Source organism: Mobula hypostoma, chromosome 22 (assembly GCF_963921235.1).
Source record: "Mobula hypostoma chromosome 22, sMobHyp1.1, whole genome shotgun sequence".
NCBI lineage: Eukaryota > Metazoa > Chordata > Chondrichthyes > Myliobatiformes > Myliobatidae > Mobula > Mobula hypostoma.
The window spans coordinates 40,875,091-40,899,248 of NC_086118.1; the positions used below are offsets into that span (position 1 = coordinate 40,875,091).

Sequence of the window (24,158 nt, forward strand, 5' to 3'; positions counted from 1 at the left end):
AACCCCCCACCTGTCCCTCCATACACACAGACAGGCATCCAGTGCCAGGACAGGCTTACCCCCTGGACTTTGATACTCACAGATATCAGGCCTTCAGCCTCCAGTCCCTGGCCTGGCCTCGCAGGCTTGGCCTATGGACCTCTATTTCCAACTCAACGACTTTGATTTTGACCTTTTGGGCTTTCGACATCAGGACTCGTTGAGTTCTAGACTTCAGCTTTGCCCCTGGGACTCTGGGTATCAATCCCTTGATTTGATGTTTGCAGTTTTGATCCCAGGACTTCTAAATCACAAGTTGACCTTTGGGCTTTGACCAACCTGACCTCCAGCTCACTGACTTCTGACTGTGGAGCTTTTTGGGCCTCGACTTCTAGACTCGACCAGATCTCCAATCCCAGTGGTATGGGGGGGGGGGGGTAGTCACTGGCCCTTGTGACTCCCACCGTGTGAATGTCCAACTTGGCATTCACAACTCCACACTAGTGGTCAATTATGTTTGTCAACTTGGTCATGGTGTTTAAATGCTTTAGCTGGTGATAATCTTGGAGCCAACGTATCTTTTTCACCTGTCCACACCAGCTCTTGCTCCACCCTGCTTCTATACAGGCTATCTCAAGAATGAATCTCCAGATAAAGATCTTCTGGTTCAGATAAATGGGTCTCAACCTGAAATTTCGACTGTCCTTATCTTTGCATAAATGCTGGCTGACCCACAGGGTTCTCCCAGTGCTCGTGTTTTCTCCAGTCTCCCAAAGTCTGCAGTCTCTTGTCTGCTGAAAACAGACAAGCTGTCCTGTTGCAGAACCGCAGAGTTTGATCTAATCCATTAGTTGTGGTACTGCTGAGCTGGGCTCATTCCGTGCTCTTAGCTAAGCAGGTGATGAGCTGCTTCAGGTGGGTATCTTCCATTCTTAACTACCACTAGTGTTCCTTGTGACTTCACTTCCACAACTGTTCCCTACCTGGCTATTCACATTCCTCATTAAACCACAGATGATCCCTTGGTTTGTTTCTAATGATAAAAAATGTTCTGTTACACCAATGAGATTACAGACTGTAAAGGAACATATCCCTGTTGATTAGTCCACAAAAGATATAGGCTTGCTGTGTCCAGCCTCTTTGGTACTACAGTAATGCCACAAAATCTGGAAGTCCTTAGTGAAGGTTAAACCTAGTCACCTCATTATAGGAAGCTTCAGAGATGTGGAGATTTACCAAGATGCTGCCTGGATTAGTGAGCATGTCTTATGAGGATAGACTGAGTGAACTAGGGCTTTTCTCTTTGGAGCAAAGGAGGATAAGGGGTATCTTGATAGAGGTGTGGAAGATGATGAGGCATAGAGAGGACAGCTAATACAATTTCTCAGGGCAGGAACGGCTAATACAAGGGGACAGAATGTTAAGGTGTTTGGAAGCAATGGGATGTCAGGGGTGTTTTTTTTTTACACACGGTGGTGGGTATGTGGAACTCGTTGCCAGGGGTGCTGGTAGTGGTGGATGTATTAGAGGTATTGAAGAGATTCTCAGATAGGCACGTGGATGATAGAAGAAGAGGCCTATACAGGAAGGAAAGGTTAGATTGATCTTAGGGTAGGTTAACAGGTCAGCACAATATGTGGGCTCAAAGGCCTGTAACGTGGTATACCGTTCTATGTTCCAGTCTGTATAAAGTAGCGGTCATTCCAACCAGTCCAGTAGATTGAGAAAGTTCAAAGTAAATTTATGGTTTTATCGAAATACATATGTCACCATATACAACCCTGAGATTCATTTTCTTGAGGGCATTCACAGAAAACACAATAGTATCAATGAAAAACTGCTCCCAATAAGACAGACAACAACCAAACCGCAAATACAAAAAGAAAGAAAATAATAATCGTAAACAAAATAAGCAATAAATATTTAGAAAATGAGATGAGTCCTTGAAAGTGAGTCTGTAGATTGTGGGAACAGTTCAGTAATGGGGCAAGTGAAGTAATCTCCACCAGATCAAGAGGCTGACGGTTGAGGGGTGATAACTGTTCCTGAACCTGATGGAGTGGGTCCTGAGGCCCCCGTACCATCTTCCTGATTGCAGCAGTGAGGAGTGAACATGGCCCGGGTGTTTGGGGGCGTGGGGGGGTCCTTGAAGATGGATGCTGCTTTCTTGCACTACCGTTCCATGTAGATGTGCCTAATAGTGGAGAGGGCATTAACCTGATGGACGGGGCTGTAGCCGTTACCTTTTGTATGCTTTTCCATTCAAGATCATTGGTGTTCCATACCAGGCCATGATGCACCCAGTCAGTATACTCTCCACCACACATCTATAGAAGATTGTCAAAGTTTTTGGATGACATACCGAATAACAATGGCACTTAGGTGTTGGACCCAGGACAGATCCTTTGAAATGATAACACCAAGGAATTTAAAGTTATTGACCTTCTCTTTCTCTGATCTCATAATGAGGACTGGCTCATGGATCTTCAATTTCCTCCTCCTGAAGTCATTAATTATCTCCTTGGCCTGTTGTTGTGGCACCACTTAGCCAGGTTTACGATCTCTCTCCCATATGCTGATTCATCAGCACCTTTGAATCGGCCAGCGAGAATGGTGTCATCAGCAAACTTGAATAAGGCTTTGGAGCTGTGCTCAGCCACAAGTATAAAACAAGTGCGGCAGGGGACGAAGCACACAGCCTTGTGGTGCTCCTGTGCTGATGGAGGTTGTGGAGGAGATGTTGTTGCCAATCCAACCTGACTGGGATCTCCAAGCGAGGAAATTGAGAATCCAGTTGCACAAGGAGGTATTGAGGCTATAGATTAGTTTTGAGGGGGTGATAGTATTGAATGCCAATCTGTAATCAATGAAGGGCTTCCTGGTTATGCATCTTTGCTGTCCAGATGTTGCAAGGTTGAGTGAACAGCCACTGAAACGGCAGCTGCTTCTGACCTTTAGTGATGGTAGTTTGTTCAGTACCTGCCACGTAACTAGTCTGGTAACTGCTTCAGACCCAGTCAGTTTAGTCAATGGTGGTGGTATTATGAAGCCACATCTGGTTATTTGTATTGAAGCCTCCACCCTGAGTGCACCTTGTGCTCTGATATTTCTGGCATTTATTCCAGTTGTTGCTCGGCTGAGATGACAACTGATCCCATCAGCTGATGGAAGCTGATAATTGGGAGGTTTTCTTGTCCAGTTTTGACGAGTCTATTTTGAAGACTGCCAGAGGTACAGACCTGTATAACCATCTCTGCTGGGATGTACTGAGGCTTTGTGATGGAGGAATCTGACATATTATCTGTAACACAAGAAGAGGATCTGGATACACACTTCCTACAGTCTAATTCAATGTCTGAATGACTTTTGGAAGAGAGTTAGCCTGCATCACCCATGTTGTCAATTATATTCTCAGTTCTTTTAATTCAATTTGTCTTTTGCACATTGGTTGTTTGTCAGTCTTTGTGTGTAGTTTTCATTTGTTCTGTTGTATTTCTTCGTATCTACTGTGAATGTCTGCAAGCAAATGAATCTTAAGGTAGTATATGGTGACATATATGTACTTTGATAATAAATTAACTTTGAACTTTTGATGAGGCAGCTGTTGGACTGTCTAATCGCCTATTTACAAACCTCATTTCCAGAGAAGTTGGGATATTTTCCAAAATGCAATAAAAACAAAAATCTGTGCTATGTTAATTCACGTGAACCTTTATTTAACTGACAAAAGTATAAAGAAAAGATTTTCAGTAGTTTTACTGACCAACTTAATTGTATTTTGTAAACATACACAAATTTAGAATTTGGTGGCTGCAACACACTCAACAAAAGTTGGGACAGAGTTAAAATAAGATTGAAAAGTGCACAGAATATTCAAGTAACACCGGTTTGGAAGACTTCACATTAAACAGGCTAATTGGTAGCAGGTGAGGTATCATGACTGGTTATAAAAGTAGCATCCATCAAAGGCTCAGTCTTTGCAAGCAAGGATGGATCGTGGCTCACCCCTTTGTGCCAAAATTCGTGACAGAATTGTTAGTCAGTTCAAAAGGAACATTTCTCAATGCAAGATTGCAGAGAATTTAGGTCTTTCAACATCTACAGTACATAATATTGTGAAAGGATTCATAGAATTCAGAGACACCTCAGTGCATAAAGGGCAAGGTCGGAAACCACTGTTGAATGCGCATGATCTTCGAGCCCTCAGGCGGCACTGCCTAAGAAACCGTCATGCTACTGTGACCATTATAGCCACCTGGGCTCGGGAGTACTTTGGAAAACCATTGTCACTCAACACAGTCCATCGCTGCATCCAGAAATGCAACTTGAAACTGTATTACGCAAGGAGGAAGCCATACATCAACTCTATGCAGAAACGCCGGCGAGTTCTCTGGGCCCGAGCTCATCTCAGATGGGCTGAAAGACTGTGGAACCGTGTGCTGTGGTCAGATGAGTCCACATTTCAGCTAGTTTTCGGAAAAAACAGGCGTCGAGTTCTCCGTGCCAAAGATGAAAACGACCATCCAGATTGTTATCAGCGAAAGGAGCAAAAGCCAGCATCTGTGATGGTATGGGGTGCATCAGTGCCCACGGCATGGGTGAGTTGCATGTATGTGAAGGTACCGTTGACTCTGAGGTGTATATTAGGATTTTAGAGAGACATATGTTGCCATCAAGGCGACGTCTCTTCCCAGGACATGCATGCTTATTTCAGCAGGACAATGCCGGGCCACACTCTGCACGGACTACAACAGCGTGGCTTTGTAGACACAGAGTGCGTGTGCTTGACTGGTCTGCTGCCAGTCCAGATCTATCTTCTATTGAAAATGTATGGCGCATCATGAAGAGGAGAATCAGACAACGGAGACCACGGACTGTTGAGCAGCAATATAAGACTGTTGAGTCTTATATCAAGCAAGAATGGACAAAATTTCCATTTGCAAATCTACTACAATTAGTATCCTCAGTTCCAAAACGATTAAAAAGTGTTATTAAAAGAAAAGGTGATGTAACACAATGGTAAACATGCTTCTGTCCCAACTTTTGTTGAGTGTGTTGCAGCCATCAAATGTCTAAATTTGTGTATGTTTACAAAATACAATTAAGTTGGTCAGTAAAACTATTGAAAATCTTTTCTTTGTACTTTTGTCAGTTAAATAAAGGTTCACGTGAATTAACATATCACAGATTTTTGTTTTTATTGCATTTTGGAAAATATCCCAACTTTTCTGGAAATGGGGTTTATACATTATTGTCTGGAATGATTACACTTCCCGTTCTATACATCTGATCAAAAGCTTTCAAAGGATGGGCATACCACAAAAAAATTGTGAATATCGATGAATCAAAGAGGAAGTATCCAGGATATTTTTGGTGTGACAGTTTTGGGGAAGTGTTATGCAGAATATGACTGTCATCCTGGTTGGGTGAAAACTACTTCCTGCCCTATGCCTGTAAATGGCTTTAATATCCAAGATTTTGGGATGCCATCTCAAAACTGTCTCTGCATTACTTGAGATTGCACAAGGTTTGCCGTTTCTTTGGGGAAATTGATTGGGAAATGAGACTATCGAGGGACCAGTTGGGATAAGGGTCTTGGACAGCAACAGTTAGTGAGAGGAAAGTAATGTATTACCTGCTGTTTCATAACTCACCAAGAAATGGAGTGGAACATTCCCATTTCTCTGCAATAGTCATTCATGTAGATATCTACAAATACAAATCTTTACCATTGTGGTGATATTTGGAGGACAATGTAAGTGGAAAATGGCCCAGCTCTCTGAAGACTAATGAAAACAGCAAGCTGCACGTATGTGTTGGTGACATGGGGGGGGGGAGGGGTACAGTTCTACTTTTCCTTGTGTAGATTTTATACTTGCCTCAGTTCTATATCACCCATAAAACCTCACTATGGAATGAGCCTCACCCACAAAATGGTTGTTAAAGATATTAATAGTCTTAAAGTTATCCTCTAAACTGAGCATCAAAATAATTTATTTGTTGTTTATTATACTGGGAAATTGAGGAAATCACTCCACAATCACGTTTGTTGTTCCTGCTTTTCCTTTTTGCTGACCAGCGAAAGTATTGCATGAGAATATGTGGTGTCTTTCTCCCCGCAACCCCAGTGAATGACAGCTACAGGTTATTTTAATGTGCATGATCAAAATAGAGTTTGTGTCTGGAATGTCGATCTCCACTTGGTGATTAATGATTAAACAAAACAGGCATTTGTTGTAGATACCTAAGTTTCAAATTTCCGGCTACCAAGAGGTTTTGTTTTGGTGTATGGTATTAGTAAATACTCAATTGCAATGATAAACTTTTGTTTGGTTGGACAACATGGCTATCTCCAGAGGGTTTGGATGAGCTGTGGTTACGAAGGGGAATGTAGTCCTTGCAGGTCAGAGGAACAGGTGTGACCTTGTGTCATTTGAAGTCTGGGTTAAATTAATGGATATTAAAAGAAAAGTAATTTTGTGCCATTGGCTAAATTACTGCATAGTAATTTGGTTAAAATAGAACATTATGCATGATTGACTTTTGAATTTTTGCAAAAAATATTAACTACTTGGGGTAGGTGATTTTGGCTACAGTGAATGTTCAAACTTAATTGATTATCAATGTGCATAAATGTTGCCATATAGTACTTTAAGATTCATTTACTTGTTAGAATTTTATGAAAAACTGAACAGAAAGACTGACAAACAGCCAATGTGCAAAAGAAGACACAGTGCAAATAAATAATTCTGAGAACACAAGTTGTAGAGAGTTTTTGAAAGTGAGTCTGTAGCTCATAGAATCAGTAGAGTAATGGTAAAGGAAAGTATGTCGATTTGTACCCCTAATACATTTTGTGTACTTCTTCCTCTGTTATGCCACTAGACTTTAAGTGCTTGTTGTGTTTTGTTGTTGGGATTCATCAGAGTTTATTGTTCACATCCTTTTGAATGCCCTGCCAGGGGTGGTGGTAGAGGCAGATACAGTACAGGCAATTAAGAAGCTGTTAGTGTCTCTTAGTTAGAATCAATGTACATATGTTAGCATATATTACTATAAGATTAATTTACTTGCAGGGATTTACAGGAAAAATGTAACTCCCAGGTACATGGACAACAGAAAAATGGAGGACTATGAAGGAGGGAAGGGTTGAATTGATCTTAGATTAGGTTAAAAGGTCAGCACAACCCTGTGGGCTGAAGGGCCTGTACTGTGGTGTTCTATGTTCTATAAAGTGACTTCATCATACCCTTTATTACAAAACTGGTAGAAGATGAATGTTTGGTTGACATCAGTCTTTCATTAAATCTTGCAGCATCAAAAGTGCAGACAATCCTTCAAGTGGCCAAAAGAAAAAGATAATGCTCAAAATCTAGTACTGGAACATGTATTACATATTGGGGAGGTTAGAGATGTTTTATTTAAAGAGGGTGGAAGAAGGGTTAAATGTGTTTGGAGATGAGAATAAATGGCAGGTGCCTCTGAGTTTGATCATGTTCTACAAAAAAAATTATCGTTTTATGTCAGATCTGCAAAGATGGATTTTATGAAAGTGTTGACATGGCTGGTTTGAGCATTTCAAGTAGTGTGCAAACCTGCATAGTGTTTTGTGGGGTAGGCTGCAAGTGCAGATGCCGTGAGGGGTGATAATCACCTTGAAGGTGACTTTCCCCACCCCCCCCCCCAAATGAGTTGAAGGTGAATGTAATGGAGCTCTTTTGGAAGAGAATGCCTGTTCATTGACGGATGGGAAAATTACATGGACTCTGTGGATGCCCATTCCTTTTCTTTGAAGCAGTGCTTTGAGTGACTAAACTTAAGCTTGTTTTTCTCTGCCACTCAGAGAACCCTAGGGCATTAATGGACTATTCAAAGCCAACCTTTCCAAAGTGAGATGATCAAGCAAAGTTTGGATGATTGTATGCCAGTTAAATCATATCACATTGTGGTGTTCTCCCCAATACAACGATACTGTGGAAAGAATAATTGGGGTAACAGGAGCCCTGCTTATCATCAAGAATGTGGTATGCAGTATCTGGTCAGCGTTTTCTGCTCCTAGAGTGACATTTTTCTGCTCAGCAAGATTCTTCAGGATCTTTCCATAAAGGTTATGAAATATGGCTTAAAGCATTTTTTGCGCAGTTAATATTTTATGCATATCTCTAGAGTGAAGATAAATATTTTATAAAGAAAGTACTATTTCCCCAGGAATGAATGATAGTGATAAGGAATTGGTTCACATTTGGGTTGCAAGCTTTTAATATTTTGTTTATGGCACGTCTTGCTGCCCAGGGAATTTGGCAAATCCATTTTTTGGACTACTGCATGCAACTTTGTCTTTATTATTTAAAGGGATATATTTACATTGGAGTAATTTCAAAGAAGGCTAACTATTAATTCTTGAGGGGAAACAATACGACTCATTAGAGAATGTTTAGCGCAATGGGCTCATGTTTATTGCTTGCAGTCTTTTGCAAGAATGAGAAGGTGATCTTGTTCTGAAGAGATTTGATGAGGTAGATGCTGAGACAGTTTCCTCTGGGAATCTAGAATAAGGGAGCATGGATTTCCTGTCTGAGATGGAAATGAGAACATCTTTTTATCAGAGGATGACGAGCCTTTAACGATACTGTGTCACTGAGAATTGTGAAGACTGAATCACTGAACCTGTATAAGGCTGAGATGGACTATATTTTAAAATCTATCTGGGAGTCGAGACTCAAGGGCAACGGGCAGTTCTGGCACCCAGATCAGATCAACTGTTATCTTATTGAATGGCAATGCAGGTTCATTAATGAGTTTTTTGTCTGACTATTCCATATCTATCTGGAGGCAGTATCAAAAGATAATTTTTGTACAATAGAGTAAACTTGAAATTATTGAGCTGCCCCATTTTTTGTTGGGATCTTCCTCTTAAAAACATATTGCTGTTCCATCACTCTACTGTTTTCTCATAAAGAAACAAATGATAAATAAAAAAACATTTTTGTTTTGATTTATTGATATAAATTCTGAATTTGACATATGCTGTGTTGGTAATACATTGAATTTTAATGGCTTTTTATTTTCAAATTTGCCTTCCTGTTTTATCAAATTATCCATCTTGATAAGCATATAATTTTTGCTGTTTGTCTCAAATCTGGTAAAATGCTATCTAGTGTTCCTTGATGCAGATTCAGACTTGTTTTTCTTTGCCTTTTGTGATGGATATTGATTATCTAGGGGAACTTTTTATTTGCCAAGCTCAGCTTTCTGACATAGCAGCTAACATTTCCAGAGATCAGGGTTGTTTTTGAGCAAGTTAAACTTCCATCCAATATTCTTTGTTCAGCTTCTTGTCGTAAGTGGGTACCAGTCTTCAGTTATTAATGTAAATACCAAGCAATAACCAGTCTGAAGTTAAGGACAGCTTTGCAAACAAACAGTATTGTCTACAGAATACAAACTGATGGCCCACAGCACGAGGGTAATTGCTTAAGAGATGAATTGTAAGACAATAGGGTTGTGTTATTTGGGCCTGTATCAAACAAGACAACACTGGCTAAGTTATTTAGTTTAAGGAAGTTTGCAGACCAGACTGATACAATGACCTAGCACATCAGATAACTGATCTATCAAAAATTAGAAGATTGTATACTCAAAGGATCAGTATTTGCAGCATTAATTTTGGGAACTCCGTTGCCAGAAGCTTGTAGGCAATCTGTCTGAAAAGGTATCTGAAAAAATATCACATGTTTTAAGTCACCCAAGTTGCAGAGAAACAGTAAATGAGGTGACTAGAATCCATTCTTCTGTCTTCGATTTCTGCGACAGATGACTTGTTCTTGTGCAATTTGTTAGTGTGTATTTATAGGAATTATACCAGCGTTCTGGAAATCCTTTTGTGTTTTTAAAAAATCATTTGTAATTTGGAAATCTTTGATAAGGTAGAAAGCTTCTGAGTTTTAAATGCATTAAGAATTTTGTCTGGATTTCAACATGTGTCATGAAAAGTGAATGAACTGTTTAAACTAGCTTGTTAGCTGGAAGTATCTCCTCTTTGGTAGGGAATGGAGGGCCTACTGCTCAAGTAATGGGTATTCACAGCTAAACTCACAGGTGAAGGATAAACAGGAAAGTGTAGATGGCCTTTGAAGAGTAGGGGGCTGTAGTATAACCTCCCTTTTGGTGAGGGTACTCATAGCTATTTATATTGGATAGTGCTTAAGATCATTTGAGTTTAGAACTTGGCAGTCAGCAAACTCAATACCATCCCACTTTTTAATAACTTTATTTCAAAGATCATTTGATCTGTGACACCTGTGACAGTCCACAGAGCCATCTGAATGGGCCTCATCTGTGTTTTCTTGAAAGTCTTTTTAAACTTCTGTTGTCACAGCTCCTGCCTCCATCATTGGTTTCAAGTAGGACAAGCTAACCATGTTGTGCATGTTATTTTTCCATCTGTTAGTTTCTGTGGTAATCATTTTGTGTCATTTTGTTATTAATTGCTTAAATAATACATCTAGATCAAAAAACTGCTGCTGTTCAATGTTAAATAAAAACAGAAAAAATTAAGAATATTCAGTGGGTTAGGCATCATCTGTGGAGGAAGAACTTGATGAAGAGTCTCAGACCCAAAATGTTAATCGTTCCTCTGTTCATCGTAAGAATAAGCTAACTTAACAGAACTCAATCTTATGAAAAAAATCGTATTTTCTCATTTCCCAATGCACTAACATTTATGTTCTCCTTTCAGTACCCTGTGCCTCATTATAACTGAAAAATAGCTATGCTAGTTAGGGAGTTTAAATAGCTCCTAATACAAAGGCCAGTAATCTTGCAGGCAGCTCTTGTATTGTTTTAAACTCACTAGTGTTACCTGTGTCAGTACTGGAGCTTCCCGAATGAGAGAGACAGTTCCACTATGCATGAGCAGCATTTTGCTTCTGTAAATAAAAAAAATTTTGATTATTGGAGTTGGTCAAAACCACAGTTTATGAGTCATTTTGTGATTGTAATGCCCAATCTTTAATATGCACTGGAAAATGTACAGTTACATTGACAAGTAATTATCAAATGTTAAAACATTCTAATAGCTGTGTTGCAATTGTGTTATGAACATGAATAAAATTGAGTCCTGATGAAGGGTGTTGGCCCAAAACATCGATTGTCAATTCCTTTCACTTGATCCTGCCTGACCTGCTGAGTTTCACCAGCATTTTGTGTGTTACTCTGGATTTCCGGTGTCTGCAGAATCTCTCAGTTTTTAAAATAAACAGTTGTTTGCAAAATTTGATAAAATAAACTTGGCGTTGAAGTAATAAAATAGTACATGACTGAATTAAATATTCAGAAGTGATGTCATGAATCTTAACTAATTTTGCATTTAAATTTAAATCCCAAATTGTTCCAAACTTAAGTTCCTCCCTGCACTAATGTGGAGATTGGGCAGCAACCTTGCCATTGCTTTAGCATTCCTCTGTTTTATGAGGCTGAGTTGCTAGCTTGACATTCAACCCAGCAACGAGCCAGCCAGATTCGAACCCGGGACTCTCACTCCGAAGTCTGGTGCGGATGCCACTACACCACTGCTGCAGACTAAGCACGGCAAACACTCAATATGTTTACGTGTAGATATGCTTTTCAGTGCTAGTGTGACCAAAAAAAAATGATTGTTTCCATAATGGAAATATTAGGAACCTCCTGTGTCTTGATATAAATGGCATTTTGAATGAAACATTAGTAATCACTATTGTGATCAGTGATCCTATCAATCTTGCTTTCCCTGAGCTAACCATTTACATTGTGCTTTAAGGTCCATCCCCTAACTTGTTTCTGTTTTCTTTGAGTGAGGAAGCTGATTTACTTCCCAGTTAAAACACCCCTCCATAAACAAACTTTGCTTTTAATATTTTCACTTTTTCATCTCCTATGGTTTGAACGATGACTTAATTGAAAGATGTATCAGTATTTTAATGTGAGTGGCTACTGTCCCTGAGTACCTATCTTTGGTGTAACAACAATGGACGAACTCCATGGGTTTTAAGAGTGAAAACAATTTCTGGTGTTAGAAGATGACCTTGATCGGAAAATCATTATTATATAAATAACTTGTGAAATCAGCAATAATACTTCCATTGTTTGCTATTTTTATGGTGGACTGTAAGCCAGTTCTTAATTGATTTAATACTTGCAATAATTGATCAAAACAGCTAACTCATTAAGTAAAGGTGTATTGAACCATTTAAATGTGGTTAACTTGTGGGACAAAAAGTCCCAACTGGTGAGTCATAATTTCTAGATGCCTTATTTTTGGGTTGGTTCTGTATTTTGGTTATTCTGTGCTAGTCTTCTGCAGTCTTTCCTCATAATTCTTTTTTCTCCCCCACCCTTGCAGGTGAAGCGGGAGCCAGGTGAAAATGGAGCCAGTCTCACAGATCAGGAGCTTGTCTCGATGTCTGTTCGAGAGCTGAACCAACATCTGAGGGGCCTAACCAAAGAGGAGATCATCCGGCTGAAGCAGCGTCGCAGAACACTCAAAAACCGTGGCTACGCGGCCAGCTGCCGCGTCAAGAGGGTGACTCAGAAAGAGGAGTTGGAGAAGCAGAAGGCCGAGCTTCAGCAGGAGGTGGAGAAGCTGGCATCCGAGAATGCCAGCATGAAATTGGAGCTCGATGCCCTGCGATCCAAGTATGAGGCCTTGCAGAGTTTCGCCAGGACCGTGGCCAGAGGACCCGTCATGCCAGTTAGAGGTCCCATCACCTCTGCCATTGGCCCCATTATGCCAGGCAAAGTGGCTACCACAAGTGTCATCACAATAGTCAAATCCAAAACTGATGCAAGATCTTAGTATATACTGCTCTAGACATAGGCCAGAGCCAAACTAGTCTGTAGTAAAACTGGTTAATTCATGGAATTAAACGCAAGGTTTTAATGCTTTCTCCACCACCTACCAAAACAATCATTTGAACTGAATTATTCTACCGAAGTATGCAGGTTGGTGGCAAGTGAACAAGCAAAGTGTTAGTTAAAATAGCCAACCCAGATCGTCATAGCAACCTAAACCTTTGGCTTGGCAGCATAATGTTGAGGGCTTTATTTTTGCACATATCTACACAGGCCTCCAGTTCTAACTGACCATCATGAGGACAATTAATAGAAATCTGTTGTGGTACCCCAAATGAGTGCTCTACATTTTTGTGTGAGTTAAGTGGAGAGAGCTTCGTTTACTTCGAATATCTTGCCACTTGACGCACGTTTACCACAACAAAAGGCCCTTTCAGCCTGACAAGGCTGCAACACCCAATTACAGCCATGTGACCAATTGACCTATGAACCTGTGTGTCTTTGGAATATGGGAGGAAGCCTAGGGGTGAACGTACAAACTCCTTGCAGGAGGCAGCAGCAGAATTGAACCCGGGTTGCTAGCGCTGTAATAGTGTTACGCTTAACACTACGCCACCATGCCATCATATAGATCAACCCCACAGATTCATTAATGCTTTTCATCACTAATTTGAATAAAGTTGACAAAACAAGAAACCTTTTTTTTGGTGCATTTTAAAAGTGACCTCATTAAATGTTTAAATAAACCCCAAAGTTGTGTAGTACAGTAATAGTCGACCAATTAGGTTTGTGACAGTCCGTTAATCCAGAGGGGTGCATATTTATTGGTGTTATTATCTCACATCGAAACCTTGTGGCTAATTTTTGTGCATTGACCAGTCAACAGCTTCTCATATTCATGCACATCTGAACACGGTGTACCGTATCACCATGGAGTAAGGTAGTTCAAATGACCTGTTCATATGGTTAAGTATTCCTTTCTATTCATATGTTACCATTTTTATCTTGACTAATTTAGAGCATAAATTTGAAATTTTGGATTTTAATTTATATTTTTAAAAACATTTTAAGATGCACAGTACTTAAAATCTTCAAGTGGGAGAAGGCAGAATTATGTCCTTTCGTAACTCTGAGCTGCTCCAGCGGCCTTGCATCTGTCTGCCCCAATCTGAGAACGTGAAATGGTCATCTGTACAGTGAGCTTCTCAATCGTTTCAAAAGTGCAGTTTCATTAGGAGCTCTTCCTTTGGATATTTCAAACAGACAGCTTTGGTAACTCTAACCTTGTCATTTGTAAACTGTTAAATCACAATGTACAGCTGATGACCATCTTGGAGGCAGAAATTGAAATTGAAGTTTGTCATTTTAATGCATTGCTGATTTCAACAAGGAAATGTTTAGTTGTCTTAACTAATGCATATACACTGTGTGGAATTTATAGCAAGTGGATGGACGGATTACCACTAACTTGAAGTGACCTCACTTGCTTGTCCCAGCCCCATTGTCATACTACCAAAGTGTTTTATGTTATCTCCTAAAACTTTAGCTGAAGTGGTAATAGAAAAGCAGTAATCCAAGCACCAGAAAGGAAAACACTATTACCTATTCTTTAGCACTTAAGAGGGATTTGTCCTCTGAATTGTGACTCATTGTTTATTCTGCTGACTACAATCAGTTGCTGTTAGGCCTTCCAACCCTTGAAAATGACTGCTGTGTTGAACCTTTTTGCTGAAACTGCTTTTAAAGAGCAAGTGTGAGTAGAAGGGACTGATTAACCATATGAATGAAAATATATTCAGAGAATCTTTGATAGTAAAAGTTCCTCTTTAGTGTATGTATACAAAGTATCTTTGTCAACATGTAAGGGTATTCGAGTTTAATTTTTATAAGTACACAGATTATCATACGATATTTATATACAAAAAATTCAAAAAAAATTGTTTAATAGCTTTTACAGATGTTTCTAGAGTGGCTTATTGAAATCAATAGCTTTCTAGTGAAGCAGCGTGTTAAGTGAATTCGGGGTGATGTATCTGTGATGTGTTAATATGCAGGTTAGTGTTACTTTACAGTTTAGTTCTGTATTTATTTCTGTGTGAGCACAATGAGGTTTGTGTTGTGTGTGTTTTCTTTCTGTATTTCCTCCACTTCACCTGCTGCACATGTGAATTTACACAAGAATTCGGCCAACTTTAAGGGCATACGCGAACCTCAAGTTTGGTTCAATCAGCAGTCTTGGCTTCTGAAATATTCTTTGCCCCATTTTAACCCTACCAGAAATACAAACTCGGCACAGCATCTATTGTTAAGCATTTAAAACCTGAATTCATTCTGTAGGTTTCTTTAAAATGTGAGGGTTAATTTGTGATTAATCTTGAATTCTTTGAGAGTTTTTTTTTGTTGGCTTGTACACTGCAACGGTCTCCAAAAGGTACTCCCTTTGTATTTTCTGAACTTTGCATTAATTTGTGCATACTTACTACCAATACAGACTAAAGGATTTCTTCTTTGGTTGTAGTGAAGTAGAATGTATATTACAAAGATTTGGAAATGCAAAATATATTCAGTGTCTCATGTAATTTTATGTTGATTGTGTAATCAAAGGTGCTGTTCAATTGTTGAGTTGTTATTGGAGTTGCTCAGTGTTTGTTGTTGAATGGCTAGCCTAATGTTTGATTGGAAATACAAATCTATTTGGCTAAACTACATACGACTTCGATTTCTCACACACCACAATCTAATTGTGATATTGTAATTGTAAAATCGCTGTTCTTATCGCAATAGTTTAAGTATGAAAGAATTATTTTTTACTTGTCAGAAACAATTTGTACCTGTGCCATGAAGGGCTGTGCAAAGTACTCTCAGCATCTCAACTCTGACTAATCTTTTAAGGACTGAATCCCCGATCATAATAGTTGACCATGAGCTCTTGCGGGCGCATTGGGCGGCAACCTTAAAGTTTCTTTAGCGTTTGTCTGATTTTTACAAAGCCGAGTTGCTAGCTCAGCGCTCAACCCAGCACAGATAGAAAGCGTGCAAGGAGCCAGGACAACTCACCTCGAAGTCCAGTGCGGATACCACTATTCCACTGGCCGGCTCTTGGTTAGTAACCCAATTAAATCAAATAACTTGTACTGAATACATCTGTTAATTTTGTCAAACCTGAAAAATTTTGAAATGCGATAATGCATATGCATCTTATTCTTAAATTTTTATAGTTCATGACAATATTGATTAAAATAGCTCCAAATCTCCACACAGTAGTTCTAAAACATTGCATCCACATTTAGCCCGTGCTCTGTGGACGTCCATTTGAGATGTTGAGTGGTTGGTGCTGAGATGACGCCTGCCTTTGGCCAGCTTTTAGTGCCATGTGTAAATGTTTTGGAAAAATGCATCAGCTGTGTTGTGACTAGTTCATCACCCGTCTACACAGCAACTTACTGCTAGAATTTAAATTTGAGTCGCATCTTCTGAGCATGCCGTTGAGTGTGGAATCGTACGGACAGGTGTTAAGTGACAATAAATGCATTTGGTTTGAGTTTCTTTTAACACTAACTGTGAAATCGATCAAAACTATCTGATTCTAGAAGCCTTTTAAACTTAAGCGAAGCTACCGTTCTTAAAATGGATGCTATTCAATCACAGAGCAGTTTTGAAAGTTGAATTTGAAACAAATGGTACATTTGTATATCTTCCAAGCTTCCAACGGTACCCCCACCCCCAGCCTCCAGAGATTAAAATGGAAGTTTTATCTAAATATGTAGACTACCTGTTTAATTTCCAATCGGGCAAACCTATTTCAAAGCCATTTTGGGAAGTAGAATTATGACGTCAATTGTAATATTTGACTGTGCCTAACCAGCAAGGATTAACTAAGAATTATGTAGTTTCCCACAAGAGGGAATTACAAGTTGGGTAATATTTTTTTAGGAACATGAACAATAATCCTAAAGCAACATTTATTTATATTTGAAGCAGAGTTCTTATACCAGGAAAGAGGAAATTGCACTAGATTACTGTATGGGCTGAAGATTACTTTCTCAAAGGGCTTTTAGAATGCATCAGTTCGACATTTTGAAAGAGAAACTGTTGATTATCAGGAGAACCAGACGTTCATGATGATGCGTCCAACGCTATGGGAGTTAATAGATGTGGAGTATGACATTGTTTAAAAGAAATATATTTTTAAAGACGTTTTGTAAAGAAGCTAATCAGTATGACACCGGTTGGTAAAAGAATCACTTCTCCCTGACACTTCCCTGAAGGGACACAAATGTAACTGAAGCCTTGTTCTGATTCCCATTCAGATGCTGAAGTGATTTGTTTTTCATTGTTAATGCTCTTGTGACGTTTATTCTGTGAATAGTGTAAGTGCTTGTTTTAGCAAGTGCTTTTGTACGTGAGGTGTGTGGCGTACGTGCGTACGGCTTGGTGATTGTAGTTAAAGTGAGGCTCTTCAAATATGCAAACAGCAATTTGTTTCTAGCACAACAGTGCTGGAATAGTGCCCTACAGATAGCTAGGTGACTACTCATTGTACAAATAATGTATCGATATAAGGGCTAAAGAATTTGTATTACAGGAGTGTGAGTGTCTGTGTGTGTGTGTGTGTGTATGTGTGTGTCTGTGTTTTATAGTTTTCAAAGTTATAGACTGGAATAAAACAGGCTAAAGGTCAGTTTTGTTAATATATTAGCACAGATAACGAAAAGACATGACTATTGCATTTAAACCCTTTGGTTTGGATCCCACATGAAATGTTATATTTCGCACTTGCTAATGAGGAATATTTTATTTCTTGCAAAAGCGTAACCTTGTAATGATATTAGACTTGATCAGAAATTATAAAAGCAAAAAAAAAATCAAGCTATGAATCTTTGGGCGATTACCGGATGATTTGATTTTCACAATTATTCAGTTATTTGGGTGTGCTTCCCAACTTTGCAAGCAATTCTGCTCCTCTTTGCTTGCTAATGTTTCGTGGGTTAATGCAACAATGCGACCAGACAAGAGATAAAATATCCTCATTTGCCTTATTTGATGGTCGGCACTCCGGGATGCATATCCAACACCTTGCAGAGAAGTGCTCACGTTTTGGATTTGGTTGGGCAGGTATTTTGTTTTGCTATTGTACTCATTGGCAGAGTGCTGCATCCATCTTTATATTTGTTACAGCCCTTTGACCAGATGCTGGAAATCTTTAGAATGCATTACCAGCCATTATGGACACAATATTTGGTGATTGCATGTCGCTGGGAAGTTAAATATAAGGAGCTAGTGTAAGAATCAGGAATGTGGAACCTCAAAGTTTTGCTCCTTTGATTATTTAAAATGAAACCCTTTCTCTGGACATGTTTGGGAAGTGAACGTGCATCAGAAGAAAATGCTGCTTTAGATGTTTTACGTGGGGCTAGTCTAGCTGTAATATTATAGTTTTTTTTTGACAAATTTCTTTGATGTGGCTGCCCATTCTACTCATCTCTGAATCTTTGAAACGTTCATACTTAATGCTGGCTCCTGGATTGATTTTAAAGCTGCTTCAAATTTACTGCCCCTCCATAAGATCCATCTCAATCTTTTGGAGCCTACATATCTCAAATTTGAGAAGTGTAAATGTGTTAGCTGTAAAACATGCACATCAGTATCAAGGAATGGGTTGTTAGCAAAAGTACCTAGCTGATCAAATTTGTTAAAGGATCCATGTAAAGGGGGAAAAAAAAGTTTGGTTTTTACTTCCCAGAAGGATTGTAATCACACCGAAGATTGAATGTTGTGAGGAGATTTACATGCAACCACATGGAGTGATGGGAGATTGTGCAGTATCAGGTAAATTAGGTTATAGCTCTTTTGATGACTTTGCTGCCTGTATCAAATTCTGGCCCAAAGGGTGTAATGAATCACTCTGTTGTCGTACTTTGTATAAAGAGTCCATTTAATAAGTATTTATTACCTAAATTATTGTACTTTATGATCTGTAGATAAGTATGTATTCATAACTGCCATGAAAATTAACTGTATCAGTTTCCATTGGATGCATCATTAATTTATTTCTGTATATACTGTATGTTTGTTGAGATACAGCTTACTTTATTTTGTATATGACCAATAAACACCTTTTAAAGTGATCCAATCTAGTCTAATTGAAGTTATGTCTTTCATATATGTAGACTTTACTGGAGTATAAATATTTGAAGATGTCACCACAGAGCAGTTTAATTTCCTTATTAAACGCATATTAACAAGCGAAACCAGTTGAAGAGCTGAAGAACATTGGGACCAAGAGAAGGCCGCAGATCCCTTAAGCGGATTTAGCTTTAATAAGATCATGGTTGAACTTTACATCAACTTTGCTTTCCTGGCACCTAGTCGGGTCCTTTGATTACCTCATCCCTAAAATATCTATGGATCTCAGTCTTGAAGTCACTTTGCAACTTAACATCCATTATTGCATAGTCCTTTGAGTAAGGAAAACTCTCAATTTCAACACAAAAAGGCTGAATCATAGGATCTAGAATCTCCTGTTAGGGGAAATCGCTTCAAAGCATCTTTCATGTCAACGGTACCTCAGAATTTTAGAATTGTTCTGAACTCAGAAAATGTAGCCCTTTCTCTCCTTATGGCAGAGCCTATCTTGTGAATTTTGATGTTTGTCATTCTGCAGGGACTCAATTTATACTGTGGATGTGACCCTGCCACTGGCCCATATAACTAAAGAATAATTCTGTACACTTGTATCACAATCCCTTTGTGATAACAGCTAACATATCATGTGTTTGCTGAACCTGCACATTAGCCTTTTATGTCTTGATTACATCCCAAATCACTGATTGTATCTATAATTTATCTTTAAAGAAAATGCCCTTCCTGTGGGCGATTATTTACTCCATGCGTCATTTTGCCCAATCATTTAAATGGTCTATATGTTTAGTTTCCTCTAGGTTGACTTTAATGCTTACCTTACCATTTTTGAATAATCACCAAACTGATTTTTCACTCAATTTCCTGATCCAAGTTATTAGTCTAGATAGTAAATAGTTTTGCCCAAGGGAGCATCTTCCTATCCTCAAATAATCCATTTTTTTTGCATGCGGTCTTCGCTCTGTTCGACAATCCTGTCAGTACACCAGTGGTTATGGGATTCATGACAATAATCTGTGCTCTCTCTTTGAGTGCTTTCTGAATCTTTATGTTTCCCATTCTGATTCCTCCTTGACTGTCCGTCCAGTTTTGCCATCAAACTCCAGGGGGTTTGGCGAACACTTTCTCTGCCATAAAACTATATTGATCTTAGAAAATCACAGCACAATTAGCGAAATCAAATGTTTAATCTTTTTCAGTAGTTGTGCACTGTTAAGTAGTTTTCTCCTTGAATTTCGAGGATCAGCTGGTTACATGTTCCACCAGATGACTTTGAGGTAGAAGCTAAAATCCCAAACTTTGGCGATCAAAATCAACATGCATGTAAGCTGTTAATCCAAAATGTAAGTAATGCTTTTATTTTCATGTCAACTGACGCTGAAGAGTGGTGGAAACCCAAGTGGGAAAAAGAATGTCTATTTAGAAATGTGTACAACCCTGGAGGCAAAATTATTCAGGGGAGTGGTGTCGTGCAGATGAAGGAAGTGGCCTGTCCAGTAGAGCCAAGTGATATTAGGACTTCAATACTGGGGATGTTGCTCTCGGAGAAGATGCTGACATGAATTTATTTATTCTCCCAGTGAATTTGGAGGTTTTTATGAAAGCAGTGATGTTTTCTTTCAAGAGCTTTGTGATTCCTGCTCTAGGTAGTTCAGATCTTGTGTTTTTAACTCAAAAACATCAGACTAATTGAAAGGAAATCGCAGGATCCCAGGATAACTCGTCTATGTTTAGTTTTACTTTAATGAGGTGCGCAAATATGATGTGGCGTAATGACATATGCCATTCATTTAGTTTTACATAGAACTCATGAAATTAACTAGTCCGGTGACTAGTGGTGTGCCTCAGGGATCTGTACTGGGTCCAATGCTGTTTGTCATATATATTAATGATCTGGATGATGGGGTGGTAAATTGGATGAGTAAGTATGCAGATAATACTAAGATAGGTGGAGTTATGGATAATGAAGTAGGTTTTCAAAGCTTGCAGAGAGATTTAGGGCAGTTAGAAGAGTGGGCTGAAAGATGGCAGATGGAGTTTAATGCTGATAAATGTGAGGTGCTACATTTTGGTAGGACTAATCAAAATAGGACATACATGGTAAATGGTAGGGCATTGAAGAATGCAGTAGAACAGAGGGATCTAGGAATAATGGTGCATAGTTCCCTGAAGGTGGAATCTCATGTGGATAGGGTGGTGAAGAAAGCTTTTGGTATGCTGGCCTTTATAGATCAGAGCATTGAGTATAAGAGTTGGGATGTAATGTTGAAATTGTACAAGACATTGGTGAGGCCAAATTTGGAGTATTGTGTGCAGTTTTGGTCACCGACTTATAGGAAAGATGTCAACAAAATAGAGTACAGAGAAGATTTACTACAATGTTACCTGGGTTTCATCACCTAAGTTACAGAGAATGGTTGAACAAGTTGGGTCTTTATTCTTTGGAACGTAGAAGGTTGAGGGGGGACTTGATAGAGGTATTTAAAATTATGAGGGGGATAGATAGAGTTGACATGGATAGGCTTTTTACATTTAGACTGGGGGAGATTCAAACAAGAGGACATGAGTGGAGAGTTAAAGGGAAAAAGTTTAAGGGTAACATGAGGGGGAACTTCTTTACTCAGAGAGTGGTAGTTTGTGGAATGAGCTTCCAGCAGAAGTGGTAGAGGCAGGTTCGGTGTTGTCGTTTAAAGTTAAATTGGAGAGCTATATGGACAGGAAAGGAATGGAGGGTTATGGGCTGAGTGCAGGTTGGTGGGACTAGATGAGAGTAAGAGTTCGGCACGGACTAGCAGGGCCAAGATGGCCTGTTTCCGTGCTGTAATTGTTATATGGTTATAACTGATAACACTTACTAAAAACAGTATGTCACTAAAGATCTCAGAAGTCAATTGGAGGGAAGGGATCTTTTTTTTTAAGGAAGATTTCCCTTAAAAGTCCCTGGTTCATTGAAGGTGAGTGAATTTTATCATCTTATGTTTGTCATCACTGAGAGGCAGCTCCTGAGGTATGGAAAATGGTCCACATTTTCTGGGGCTGTTCCACAAGTCATTGTAGTCAGAGGGCAATGTTGTGCAGCAGGGGCGGTTTGCTAGCGTGTGTTGTGTTGCCAGATGCTCAGCACAAGTTATGCTTTACTGAAGGTTCTGATGATCGACTGGTACTTGCCCTTCATTTGCCAACAGGTTTGCATACTACAGGGGTTAGTCAGCCTTGGTTCTGGCATGTACTGTTAGGCCTCTTCAGTTTTGAAGATTAGCTCTAGATCTGCTGGGAATTTGTTGTGGGAACAATACAAAACTGTGGCAAGAAATACTGAAGTGTTTGTGTCAAATAAATATACCTTGTACAAAGTAAAAGAATAAAATTTTAATGACTTGAAGGCATAAATTCAACTTGGAAGTGATGGTAATAGAAGCTATTACTGTGACAAATCTGGGATGAGGTAAGAAATATCCCACTTAAGGTCTACAGATAAGATTGGGGAGAACAGTAAGGAGGAGAGGTGTTACTTTGATGAGATTGCTTCCACGATGAAGCGAAAAACAGTGGGAAGAGGAGTCTCATCACTCATTGGCCTCATGACCTCAACTCGTAAATAAAGTGGAATTTATTCCTGAGGGCCTTCCTCAAAGCAAGAGGTAAAGACTAGACAGATTTAAGCAACAAGAATTTAAGACTGGTATGAGTTGTATTTGGGCACTGCAGTAGCAACCAGGAAATGGTAGAATGTATGAGCACTCTGGTTCATCAACTATAGTGTAAAAGGTTTCAATGAAGCAGTTAATTTTCTTATGAATTGGGATAAACTGATTTCTTTTCGATTTTCATTCAAGCATGTGCTCTAGAAGCAGGAAAGCTTGGTGGCCATATTGGATTTACCAGAGGGTAATGAACCACATTTAACTGACAATCTAAAGCCCTTGAAAATTAGTTTCAATCATATCGCCATAATAAATAATATTGTTAATGAGGGAAAAATGGAGAGTTCCCGGAATCAAAATCTTGGAAGGCCTGATTTCTATGTTGAGTCATTTTGTCAATAGTGAAATAGGTAATCCATTAATGAGCAATAATAAAAATAGATTATTGGGAGTTCTTCAGATTAATTTTAGTTCTTCAAGCTAAAGGACCAGTTTATAAGGTTGCAACGTGCTTAAAAGCCCCAACAAAAGAGAAATGTGAAGCTTAAGGTCCTAGCAAGTGATCACCAGTCAAACAGCTTGTCCAAAGTGACTGTAAAACAAGATACTAAAATCAGCATCGCTTCCAAAAGAAATGGGTTTGTGTTACATGGAAGTCTTGGAAATCTAGACTGCAATCTTGTAGTTGAAGTAAGGAAATAAGTGGAATTACTTCTTTAGCATCAGTGTTTATGATAACATGCCAGATCCTAAGGAAATTAAATTTGATTTGACGGTGGATTCTCCCCAAAATCAACATTGTCCAGAAGATGCTAACCTTTGGAAATGTGACTTCTGGACTTTTAGAGTCATTCAATAATGTTGTGGCATGTCAAATGCCCCTTTTCATTATCGTCCAAAGCTATAGAATTTCAAGTATCTCAATATGGCACTTTAACATATTTGGATCCAGTAATAGACCTGCTGACTTGGCTGTTCATTCAATTTTTAGCTAACATCTTGCACATTTTCCCAGTGTATATTTTTCAATAAATTCATAGATTTATCTTTTTGAAATGGGTCTGATTGTCGTCACTGCCACCCCCACCCCCCACCGTTTTTCAGCCCAACACCAATTTTATATTGTAAGAAGGAAAAACCAACCATTCTTGGCTGGCAGAATCCTCTTCAGCGCACGCTGATATAGTGTTATCAGGGCCGGATTTACCATTTTAGCTGGAGGACTGAGTAAACAGCTGTGACTTCTCTGCTCAGCAGGGCCCTCTGGAGGCCACAGGCAAGGCCAACATGTTAAACTGGAAAATTAAGTTATTTTCTTGTAACCTAAGAGGAGCAGCAGTCTTTGTGTCTGAAGTATTTTCAGTGGCCACTTTATTAGGTACTGAATAGTACTCACTGTGTGTATGTTTGTGGTTTTCTGCCACTGTAGCCCATTCACTTAAAGGTTCGATGTGCTGAACGTTCAGAGAAGTTCTTCTGCAGGTCACTGTTGTAACATGTGGTTATTCAAGTTGCTGTCCCCTTCCAGTCAGTTTGAACCAGTCTCGCCATTCTCCTCTGACCTCC

The 24,158-nt window shown here is 39.2% G+C and overlaps 1 protein-coding gene across 2 annotated transcripts in view; it reads left to right on the forward strand.

The window, feature by feature from the left end:
* The window catches only part of LOC134360304 (transcription factor MafG), a 66,628-nt gene extending 47,698 nt beyond the window's left edge, over window positions 1-18,930 (forward strand). For both annotated transcript variants that reach the window (XM_063074513.1, XM_063074514.1), the window contains exon 3: window positions 12,359-18,930. In XM_063074513.1, coding sequence (XP_062930583.1) covers window positions 12,359-12,811 — 453 coding nt within the window. In that variant the 3' untranslated portion in view covers window positions 12,812-18,930. The remainder of the gene's footprint in view (window positions 1-12,358) is intronic.
* Window positions 18,931-24,158: the final 5,228 nt, after the last annotated feature.